Source organism: Rhinolophus sinicus, chromosome 17 (assembly GCF_057876585.1).
Source record: "Rhinolophus sinicus isolate RSI-liver-muscle chromosome 17, RSI-T2T, whole genome shotgun sequence".
Classification (NCBI taxonomy): Eukaryota; Metazoa; Chordata; class Mammalia; order Chiroptera; family Rhinolophidae; genus Rhinolophus; species Rhinolophus sinicus.
This window is the reverse complement of record NC_142517.1, coordinates 44797587-44809832: the sequence shown is the minus strand read 5'-3', so window position 1 is coordinate 44809832 and position 12246 is coordinate 44797587. Positions and strand designations below refer to the sequence as shown.

Below are 12246 nucleotides of genomic sequence, written 5' to 3'. Positions count from 1 at the left end.
CCCCAAAGAAAAGTCCATTACAGAGAGTCAAAGAAGCACTGAACTGGTGGACATGTAATACATAACAAATCCTGCTCATGAATTATTGAGTAATTTGTCCCTTACAGCTTTTAATATTTTAGGCAAGCCATTGATTTGTGAAAAGTAATACAAGACCCTTTAGATGAGTATGGAAGTTGGGATAACTATACCTCATCCTTTTCTTACCTAGATGGAATAAAACAGTTTTAGTGAAGAAATTCCTGTTTTATATAAAAGAAGAAGAAAGTTTCCCTCCCATCTTCTCTCTCTAGAGCTAGGTCAATATACACATACTAGGTCTGACCATCAACGAGTAGAGCTACAGCTGGATGAATATAGGAACAAATGCTGCTAATGTAAATTGAAATAAATCCAATTATTTTTTTACTTGGTACTTTCTATGTGCTGGACACTATGCCATTTATAAAAGTAAAATGGCCTCTGTCCTCCAGAGGCTTCCAGTCAAACTAGAGACACAGATATTTACATAAACAATTTTATCATAAGATGAAGTTGATACCTCTAATAACAGAAACAGAAACACTGTGTTATCGTGGCCCCCGGGACAGACTCTGGGGCAGACTGCCTGGCTTGGAATTCTGGTTCTACCCATCACTAGTTATGTGACCTTGACAATTAATCTTCTTTAGCTCAGTTTCTTCATCTGTAAATTCTACCTCTCGGGTTACTATGAGGATTAAGACGGCACAAACGGAAGTACTGTTAATGTCGATCTAATCATTACTAGCACATGAGGTAAGGATGGACTGAGTATGGCAAGGACCTGGCAGAACCGTCCAGAGAAATGGCATCTGTGGCCAAGTTCTGAACCGTGGTAAGGATTTCACAAGTCAGGACAGAGGAGCATTTCACAAGTAAGGATTAACCTGAGCAAACACCTGGAAGTAGCAAGAAGAAGGTCAGTAACAGCTGAGTGGGCTGATGCTATAGGGTGGGGGGGGCGGGTGCAGAAGAAATGACACTGAGATAAGGCAGGCTGGCGTCTGACTGGAGGAGGCGATGAATGCCGGGCTAAAGAGCCTGAACATTATTCTGTAGGCAGTGACAATCCAAGAAACAGGGTATCACCATGATGAAGAACATGGATTCTGGGTTTGAAGCTCAGCTCCTTCAGAGCTGTGTGACCTCAGTCAGGCAAGGTACCTAATCTTTCCGTGCCTGTTTTCTCACTTGTAAAATGGGTGCACTGAGAATTAAATGACTTTATATGCAAAGTGCTTAGAACAGTGCCTGGCGTGTAGTGACATGGATAAACGTTGGCTTAGAGAAAAGGCAGAACACTGGTCTATGGCACCTCTTCCTGCAAACCTGACAGCCCTTCCGAAAATGATCAGCCGTTGGTATGGGCAATGACAGGGTCAAGGCTAGCACTGCTTTTCAACTGCTCAAAAAATACCACCGTGAAATCAAATGTTCTCTTTTGGACAAAAACTTCCATGGTCCATGAAAAAATTTTATCTCAAAGGACAGACAAAGTCAAAGCTGGAGCTAAATGAGCACACACACTACCAGGCAACATGACTCTGAGTTTGTCCAAGACTTTGTCAGATGGCCATGCAAAGTAGCAAACTGCACCATTCATGAGAAGATGGGATCTGTGCTGACTGCGGGATGATGGCCACGGCTGTGCTCTGAGTGGTGGGAGGAAAGGCATGAGCCCAGCGTACAGTCACAATGGCTCAGGCAACCCCTCAGGCAAGAACTTACTTCCAGATCCGTCCTTGACTCGAGGCCCTTCAGGCTTGGCCTCCGAAATAATGTTGGCGTTGGCGTTATTCTCCATCTCGACCACGAAGTCACTGTCCTCCTCAAACTCAGGGTGGCTGAAGATCCAATCCAGGGCTCTTTCCAGGTTACTATCCTAATAAAACAAAACGTTTTTACAATGTATGCAGTCCCAGGCCTCATTATATCCTGACCGTTTGAACCAGAATGTCAAGCAGCGAGGGCAGGAGGTCTGGATTCATTAGTCCTAACTGCCTGAGAAAGAAGCTCTGACTCTGCATATGAAACGCACTTGGCATTCTGCAAGTCTCCCAATCGAGGTCTGTAACAAGATTCACTGGAAAACAGTTCTGAGCAGATCAGCATTCCAAAGCCCATATCAGCGTTAGCTCAGCATTTCTGTAGGCTGATAATGATAATGACGGGGTACAGAATGCCAAAGAATATGACATTTGTTGGAGTGCAGCCCTTTTCTAAGGCCACAGTAATTGCACACATTACATTCTCTGCCAACTTTATTTTCTGCAGATAACCATGCAAGGTGGAGGGGTACCAACGTTAGTGCTGTATTAGTGTCTCTTCTCCCCAAATGTTGGCAGAATGGTTTAACTGCAGTAGAGACAAGATTAATGCCTCGATTAATGATGACAACACTGGGTAAATTATTTTAAGCCGAACTCTGTGCAGTTCATACCAATGGACCATAAAAACATTTCCATCTCCCCCTGTTTGTGAGATCACTGGTAGGGTAAAGAATTTGTTCAGACATAGAATCTCCAATGAAACAGCCAGGGAAGTAAACTAAGTGGGGCATAAGCAAGTATCCTGAGTAAAACAAACACTGTTTGAGATATTTCAAGCATTTTAACAGGAAACAGATTGTTCCAGCCACATTCCCATGAGCCAGTCGAGAGCTCCCATGACCTCAGCAATGCAACCCAGCAGGCAACCAGTCAGGATAGGCAAGAAGGAATTGGTAGCAGACAACCACTCAAAGGAAGGATGAGTTAAAAAAAAAAAAAAAAAAAAAAAAAAAGTACTTTCCCTCACTATTAAACAGATATCTGCACTGCAAAAGGAAGATTTCTAACTCTGACTCTGCTCTAGTTTCATGGTCCCTCATCTCCCGACAGTATCTGAAAGTTCATGAATACTGGAAGAACCTTCTCTCTCTGCAGAGAGAAACAGAAGCAGAGAATTCCAAGGAGCTAAGGAGCTATTCAGTCCTATTCAGTCTTCTCTATGGACTTTTGAGGGTCATTTCTACAAGATCTTGGTATCAGAAAAACATAATTTCTCCTAAAGAACTGGCTTATTGAGCACAGAATCTCACCCATCCCTCTCTGCTGTATAGCCACAAGCACGCTCCAAGTCAAATCTCTGACTCTCTGCCAATAAACATTAAAATGATATGGAGTTTCTTTCAGTTTGGTCATCTTGCCCCAGCTGTAATATCTCCCTATTTTTTTCTTATCTCTCTATTCTTAAGCTCTTTGTATGAGTCCCTCAATCATTGATTTGAGCTTTATATATACTCTATGCAAATGAATTCCTGTGGGCTATGGTGGGGTATAGAGTGAGGCAAACATGACCCAAAATGACCAATGGACATTGGAAAGTCTCAGTTGCTTCCGGCAGAAATACAAACCACTCCCCTAAGAGGAGGGTATCCACACACAGTCTCTCATGCTTACCGTTGCTCGTAGCGCCTGAACAGCCTGAGTTCGATGGAATCCCATGGAGGTAATGATAGCTACAATCTCCTCGGGAGGCTGGTTATCCAACCCAGTAGCACCAAAAAGAGAGGCTCCAGCAGAAGCTGCTCCTCCATAACCAGGCATGGTCAACGGTTCAGCAAAATCTGGGGAAAATAATCACACTTAGGCTTTTTTCTTTTTTTGGTCTTGAAATAAACACTTCTGAGTTAAAAAGTATAAGTACCAAGAAAGTTACAATAATCAAGACAGTCGGTACTGGCATAAACATACAGATCAGTCAAACAGAATTGAGAGAAATAAACCCATACTGATTTTCAACAAGGGTACCAAGACCATTCAATGGGTAGAGAACAGTCTTCTCAGCAAATGGTGCTCAATTACATATTCACATGCAAAAGAATGAAGGTAGACCCCTACCTCACACCATATACAAAAATTAACTCAAAATGGATCTCTGACCTAAACGTAAGAGCTAAAACTATAAAATTCTAAGAGGAAAACACATGAGTAAGTACATCTTTGTGACCTTGGGTTAGGTAATGGTTTCTTAGATATGACACCAAAAGCATAAATGACAAAAGAAAAAAAAAAAACAGATAAACTTGATCAAAATTAAAAACTTTTGTGCTTCCAAAAACACCACCAAGAGAGTGAAGACAGCCCACAGAATGGGAGAAAATATTTCCAAATCATATAGCTAAGATATTTGTATTCAGAATATTAAAAAGAACTTTCAGAACTCAACAATAAAAAGACAAATAACCTCATTAAAAATAGGCAAAGTATTTGAATAGATATTTCTCCAAAGATATATAAGTGACCAATAACATGAAAGGATGCTCTATATCACTCACCATTAGGATAATGCAAATCAAAACTACAATGAGATACCACTTCACATCTACTGAAGTGGCTGTAATAAAAACAATAATAATAAGGGTTGGTGAAGATATGGAGAACCCTCATACATTGCCGGTGGAATGTAAAATGGTGCAGACACTGTTGAAAACAATTTGGCAGTTCCTCAAAAAGTTAAACATAGAGTTACCATATGACAAAGCAACTCCACTCAAGGGAAATGAAAACATGTGTCCACACAAAAATTTGTACATTTATAGCCACATTATTCATAATAGCTAAAAAGTGGAAACAACCCAAATGTCCATCAATTGATAAAAGGATAAATAAAATGTAGTGTGTCCATATAGTAAAATATTATTCAGCCACAAGAAAGAAGTACTGATATATGCTACAACATAGGTGAACCTTGAAAGCATTATGCTAAGTGGTAGAAACCAGACACAAAAGATCTCATATTGTATGATTCCATTCATATGAAATGCCCAAAATAGGCAACTCCATCGAGCCAGAAAGTAGATTAGTGGTTGTCAGAGTCTAGAGAGAGCAGGGGGATGGAAAGTGACTGCTAATGTGTACAGGATTTTTTGGGGGGAGACAAAACTGTTCTAAAATTAGATAGTGGTGAAAGTTGTACAACTCTGTAAATTTACTAAAAACCATTGAAATGTACACTTTAAATGGACGAATTGTCTTAATAAAGTAGATCAAAGTAAAAGCTAACTAAAACATTTTTCATGCACATTTTTCTATATCAAGTCCTCATCATCTCCTAGCTACAAGTATATCCCACATCTTTCCAGTGGTCTTTCTGCCACTGATTTATATACACGTTAAAAGGTGAATTATGTCTCAGTAAAGTTGTTATTAAAAAAGAGAGAGAGAAAAGAGAAACATTGTGACTTTGCTATACAGGCAACGGTAGCCCCCGGGCCCCCATCGCCACGGCAGATTATGAGCTAAAAAGTCATTTTCTGGTACACATTCAGAGGACATGGAAGTATCAAGGCTTAGTATCACTGACAACTGCATCGGACTCCAACCACCCCACTTTCCCACCGCCTACCTGGCTCTTCCATGTGAACGATGATCCAGTTAAAGGCCACCTCGGCTCCCATATTTCCAGTAAAGTACACGGCCTTCCGACACGCTTCTAGAGGGAAACCCATCTCGGCCAACTGCATCACTGACGACTCATCGATGTCTGATGCTACAGAGCACAACAGAATATTCTGCTGTAAAAAAGTAAACTCTCTTTCTTCTTGTCTTAGCTTCTCTTCACCCCTTTATCCACATGCTAGCCAAAGAAAGTGCTATGTTGTTTGGTGTGCAAATGGTAGTTTAATTTTGTTTTGTTTTATGCCATCCAAATATTAAGCTGTTTGAGTTGACCTAAATCTTGACTTCAGTAGAAACCATAATAATTACCTGGACAACCCAAGCCCTGAAAAACAACTGTCTAATTTCATATGGGGAGATTTAGTGTATTTCCAGAACTGTTTCAGCCTCTGAGATCGTACTCAAGACCTTTACAGATGCCTCGGCTATGACTGAAATTTGAAGAGAAAAGCATTAGCTACAGGCCAAAAAGCCAGTCCCTTAAAGCTCACAGGAAGTGACAGCAGGCTTTCAGGGCTATCAGCAATCAAAAGAAGTAATCAACCCTGGGAAATGGAGAGCCCAAATATTAACTACAGAAGAAAAAAATGTTTTTCAATTGTGTACGTTTAAGATATTAAAAAGGATAGCTTTACAAAGCTAACTTGGGCTTGGACACTGAGGGTTTGTTTTCTTTTATTTTCATAATAATATATAGATATTGGTAGAGATGTGTGTATATGTGTGCATAAATATATATGTATGTATACAAGTATATATGTATACATATAAGCATATATGTATATGTATATACATGTACATTATATGTACATACAAATTTATAATTATGTATATATACATATGTGTATACATACACATGTGTGTATATGTGTGTATGTATACAGACCTATAGGCTATATATATGTGTGTACATGTGTATACATGTATGTGTTTATATGTATATACATACACTCCTACACAGTGCTCTCAAATTATACCAAAGGGGGAAAACAGGAGCACAAAATATATCCTTTATGTTTTCCATGTCCTAAGGTCTCTAATCTATTGAAAATTCTGTCAAAGATGGCAATGAATAAAAGGATTGAGAAGCAGAGATATCTGCTCTACACAAATTATATTGAAAATATGTTTATCAAAGTTCTCTCTTATAAAGAAGATTACAGAACATTGTATTAAGGCCAAATTGTAAGAAAGCAATGATGTAGGACAGCAGTGATTCCCAAATGTAGGAGAGATATAATTGTTGAACCACAAAGAAAGAGTTTTCCATGGTCAAATAAATTTTTAAAACCTATCCTCTATATTCTTCCCTTAGCAATTCACAATGTGCATTAACATAGTGAAGACTCAAAAAATCCTGTAATAAAGACTCTTACAGTAAAGACACTACGAAACTCTTTCTACAGAACACCTTTCAGCATAGACTCTAACGTTCCCTGGAATGCAGTCTAAGAAGTGCCGCTCAATAAGAAGTGTACGTATGTATGTAACAGCATCTACAATAGCATGTTAGATTGAAAATATGCAATTCCATTTTTGTGTAAAATAAAGTGAGCCAGGCATCAGTAAAGAATAGCAGAAGGAAATATGCCAAATATTAAGAGTGGTTACAGATGGGTGATGAAAACATAGATGACTCTCATTGCTAATCCACAGTTTCTAAATATCTCTTTACTTTTATAAGAAGAAAATAATCAAAGCTATTCCTTTTAAAAATCCAGGAAAGGTAAATTAACCCCAGATAATTCTATTTTCTCCTGTTGAGTGCAGGTAATTGCTGATAAGACAGCAAGCTTAGATCTAATAGGAAATCAATGCCCAAACCACTAACACTAGGAAATGGCTGAGTGCCACGGTCAGAGACAAACTCCTCTGGCATGGTCAGTTCCAACCACCCATCACCTCCCCTGGGGTAAGAGCCTGCGGCCAGCTCTCTGCAGGATCAGGAGCAGCCAGCAAACCTCTCAGATTCCAGGAAAGGTCGAGTGGCATGAAAAGCACACTTGTCCTAGCCCTGGTTCTGGTCCCAGCTCTTGGGTCTCTGAACGTTCCTGGGTCTCAGTTTTATCCTCTGTAAAAGGTCACCTGTCCTGCCCTTCTTTCTACAATAAGGAAATGAGAATCTGGACGTGGTAATAGTAACATTACATACAACTGAAAGAATTCATGGCATAATGAATGCAATGTGATTCGTGGCAAACATTCGAAAGTATTAACAGCCACTGTTATTATTACAATGAGATTATTCACAGAGCCATTGTTTTTCCCAAGATCCTCACTGACCCTAACAGCTTCTTCTAGCAATCAACAAATCAGAATTGATCCAAGAAAGGAAATGTGGAGGTCTAAGCCACGTGATCAATCATTTGCAGTGTAAAATCCTTGAACTTCTGAATTAACAAATAGTTCATCTCCAGAAAGGCTTGGTAGAGAAAAATATTCAGAGTATTTAGTATTAAACACTCCCTCTTCTGCCTAGTTAATATCTGAATATTCTCTACAAATAGTTTCTTTTTTAATGTTCTTTTTAGAAAACCAAAGTACATCAACTCCCACAGGATTAAGGAACTAAAAGCCTACAAAATTAACACAAACCCAATGACACTAATAACCTTGAGAGTATTAATCAAGACTACCACCTCCTGTCAGTTGTGTGTCTTCATTATGTGTCCAGGGTCAAGAGTATAAAAAATAACTGGCCACTGAGCCATCACTACTGAAAGAGGCCTGCTCTCGTGGCCAGAGGGAAGAAACGGCATCGTTAGCCCCCATTCACTCAATAGGAAACTCAAGCTCAGAGAAGTTAAGTAAATTATTCTAGGTTGTACAGTCATAAATGGCAGAGCCAAACTTCCAACCCAGAGCTGGTTGGCTCTCCTGCTTATGGTCCTTCTCCTGAGCTACAGGGCCACTTCATCACTATGCCACTGGTTTACATGTGCTGCTAACTCAACTTGCAGACAAAGAATCATTTCCACTGTGGCAAAGCTGGATATGCGCACGTACAGAAAAGAACCCCCCCCCCCTCAGGTAAATGTGTTAGACAAGAAACAATTGTAGGACACTGGGGAAATTTTCAAAAGATACATACGGTCTATCAGCTGGTTCATCAGGCGATCTGGAAAATCAAGGGAAAGGGCAGAAAACAAGATCAAACCATGGCAAAGCATTTCAGAGGAAGAAAAAGAATCAAGGCAGGACATGTCCTCACTCTGTAAGCCCTGGGGACCCCACAATGTTGCCAGCCTCTCAATCTCCCCCACACAGACCCCCCCCAGCCTGCAAGACACGGTCGTTACAGTGAGGAGAGAAGATACCAGGCTTCAGGCATTTAGAGCAGATAAACCCTGATGCTCTGACTATCATCGCAATGAACGAAATCATTTTTATCCCTGTATTTCTAAGAACTCTGTACAGTCACAAACCAAGGATTCTATTCTGAACCTCAGAGAAAGCAGGAGCAGGGCTAATAAACCATCTTGGATTTCTCTGATGCTCGTACTGATCTCTTCTTCCCCGAACCACCTGTACTACATAACCCAGAATGCCCCACGTACAGGTCTCTTCTCCACTCCCCATACTGTGTGCTTTTACATCTGACTCAGCGTTAGAGAATCAGGTAACAAAGATACCTCTCTTGAATCCTATCATGCTCCTCCTGGATTCACCTTACCCTTCTGTGCACTCAAACTGAGTCACCAATAATATTCACCGCTCAGCTGATGGCATACCTGTGGTAGAGGAGCCCAGAGTGCTCCATCACTATTAGTTATTTCACCTAATTAACTCCTTAGGAAGGTGAACAGCAAGCAGGTACGCAAGCAAAGTCAGAATGAAACTGATGTCACCAGAATAATTGAGCTAATAATGAAAACAAGATTTTTCGACACTGCCCTGAGAAACACAAATGTGAGGCAACTACCTTATGTTTATGTCCTTTTCCCTTAAAAATTTAAGTATTCTAAACAATGACCAATGTAGCATTCACAGAGTGAAAGAAAAACAAACCGCTCCCTTGCTGAGGAGCAGCGATGAAGGTGAGGAGGTGAGATATGGGCAAGATTTTTAAAACCAACATTCTCTGTTGAATGGCCACTTTTGGTTGTCTAAAGGTGCTCCTGAGAATGGCACAGCTTCCCCTGCACTAAGGGCCTACTGAAAATGTACTCCTCCTCCCTCCAGGCCCATTTGGGAGAAGTAGAGAGAGGGAAGGAGGCAATCTCAAAGGCAACACAACCTGAAAAGTTTCTGAAAACTGGCTGCCATTATCGCCATTGACTTCCACAAGCCTGTGTCAACTACTTGTGCTGGGTCTGTGCCTCTTCCCATGTCTATTTTAAGCTTATGGTTGCAGCCAGGCCTCACTGCTGTGTGACTATGGTGGGTTATAACCCAGGAAGACAGCCAAGAGACCACAGCGTGGTGGGAGAAAAGTGACTATTCCCGCAGAGAAGAGTGGTGGGGAGTGGAAGAGATCATCCTCCTGGAAGAAGACGATACCTTTTGAGTCATCAGGAATGACTATGGGGGGGCTGATGTCCGGAAGTTCCTCCTCTCCCGGCTGTAACCCCCTGGCTCGGAGATGGTTAATATCAAGCAGATCTGGCATATCAACAGAAACATCTGCAAAATGAGAGAGATCACACATTCACTAGATTCTCCCAAACCCCACAATCACCTCCTGAAACCAGCATCACTAACTCTACATGTATGTGTCTAGGCAGACCTAAGGGAGGCTTTTCAGGTCCCTGGAGTAATCACAGAACCGGGAGACTCAGCAAGACTGATCTGGAGAACTGGGGATAGTACAGAGGGTGGAAGGGTTTTCACAGTGAACAAGAACAAATGGGATAAGCCAGAGGTCACAAACGGGCAGCCCACAGACCATTTGCAGCCCAGACACTCTCCGTTTGTTGGTTTTAAAATGTTAGCAACAAATTCCAATTTTTAAATCAGATTTAATTTAGAAATCCAGATTTCCAGCTTATTTTGAAAAACAGAAAGCTATGGCATAGTCTCATACGTGTGCCCTCGGTGACAGTCTGTCACAGACCTATTCCTATTGCACCCATGAACCTGGGCACCATATTTCTGCTATTTTGATTCTCAGGGTAGAAGAACGTTCCAATCCCTGTCTTTATCCAAAGTGGAATACCCAAGATAGATAGCTACATGTTTCTTACACCCAGCCCACCTCTTTAATTCATGTTATCCCCTGTCCTCCTTAGGCATTTGAGTTTGCAACCTCTAGTTTGTGCCTTTTCTCACCTCATGATGAGTAATGCAATTTAACTAAAGTAATAAATGAAGAATGAAGTTTTAAAGAAATTACTCAAATCTCAAATGTCTTAGTCTTGGGGGTACATTTTTATTTCTCAGCTCAGTTGTTACTGTTACTGTATTGACATACTCAAATACAAATTTATCAGTCTAATATCCTATTGATATTTAGTACTGCGTATATTCAGACATAGTAATAATAATAAATGGGTTCAAATGTTGGTGTAGGGTATGTCTCCAGGGCTAGCAAACAGAACCTGAAAATACTGTCCCCAAAATCAGTTATGATGCCAGGCACATAAACCCTAGTTTAAAACAACAACCCGAAGAAAAAGCTTAGGTAAAAAAAATTTTAACCTCAGGGAACAGCAAAAACAAACATAATATATGACCCACAAAATCAATACAATTATTCCTCAACAGAAAAATCCAGGTTCACTAAAGAAAGCTTTGGGACGCCTTTAAATTCAGAAAGTCTATGAAATCTCATCTGAATTTCTGTTCTTTTTCAGGAATTCCAAGGACAAAGGAAAATAAGAAAACTATTTCCAAAGCAATTCAAAGCCTTTGGAAGCAGGCAGTTTTCTCCCAGGTGCTGCTCAGGTTCATGCTGAGTGACAAGGACCCTGCCCTCTGCCCTCCTCCCTGCCCACAAAATTATTCCACCAAGAAGAGTAAAGATCTGGCACAGAATCAGTCACAGCCTAGAATCACGTCACATGGCAAACGAGTGCTGTAACCATTAGAGCCGGAAGCTTCTGGGAAATCACTCCAGCCGATTTTTCATTTTTTTTCTTATCCCCTTCAGATGAGCAGATGAGTGCTTTATGAACCAGTGTTTTTTAAGTGCTCAAAAACGTAAAAACTTTGAAAGACTGGCACACAGTCTGAGGTACTTGCTTGAGAAACCACAGAGGGTAAAACTGTACGTTCTTCCACACCACTAAGGACAGCCTAGTAACACCCTTGCTATTAGATCATGATGGTGGCAAAAGTGTTCTTCTGCACTGTCTGGAAAACAAACCTCTGATAATGGTCAAGGCCCTTTAAAAGTAGCAAGAAGAAAGCGCAACTAAGCCAAAGTCACATCCCTTTTTTGACTGTGTGATGCAGCTGACTATGCTCACTTTGTTATTGATAAGATCTACACGATTTAAGAGAATGTCATCAGCCACACCTGCCTGCTTCAGAAGCGGAGGAGAGATGCTACGAGGGGAGTGTATGCTCCACGACTGCACTGCCACCTCACGTGTGGGCTTTGGGCCAGCAGCGCCCGGCACCACCGGGGAGCTTGTTAGACATAAGGACTCCCGAGCCCACCCCAGACCTGCGGAGCAAGCACCTGCCTTTTACCTAGATCCCAAGTAACCTGTATGCGCATTAATGTTTGGGAAACATTGTTTATTTGATAATGTGGGGGTCTTGTCTTCACTCTTAGAATCCACTCCTTCCAAACCCTATTATTAGAGGGGTGGTTTACCATGTGGCGATTTTATCGTTGGTG

General features: G+C 41.0%; 1 protein-coding gene across 2 annotated transcripts in view; it reads right to left on the bottom strand.

Annotated features, from left to right (window-relative positions):
- Window positions 1-12246, bottom strand: part of USP13 (ubiquitin specific peptidase 13) — a 105235-nt gene that overhangs the window by 17990 nt on the left and 74999 nt on the right. For both annotated transcript variants that reach the window (XM_019751835.3, XM_074328294.2), the window contains 5 exons: window positions 9963-10085; window positions 8554-8580; window positions 5410-5553; window positions 3462-3628; window positions 1750-1903 (listed from right to left, as the gene is read on the bottom strand). In XM_019751835.3, the coding sequence (XP_019607394.3) occupies window positions 1750-1903; window positions 3462-3628; window positions 5410-5553; window positions 8554-8580; window positions 9963-10085 (615 nt within the window). The remainder of the gene's footprint in view (window positions 1-1749; window positions 1904-3461; window positions 3629-5409; window positions 5554-8553; window positions 8581-9962; window positions 10086-12246) is intronic.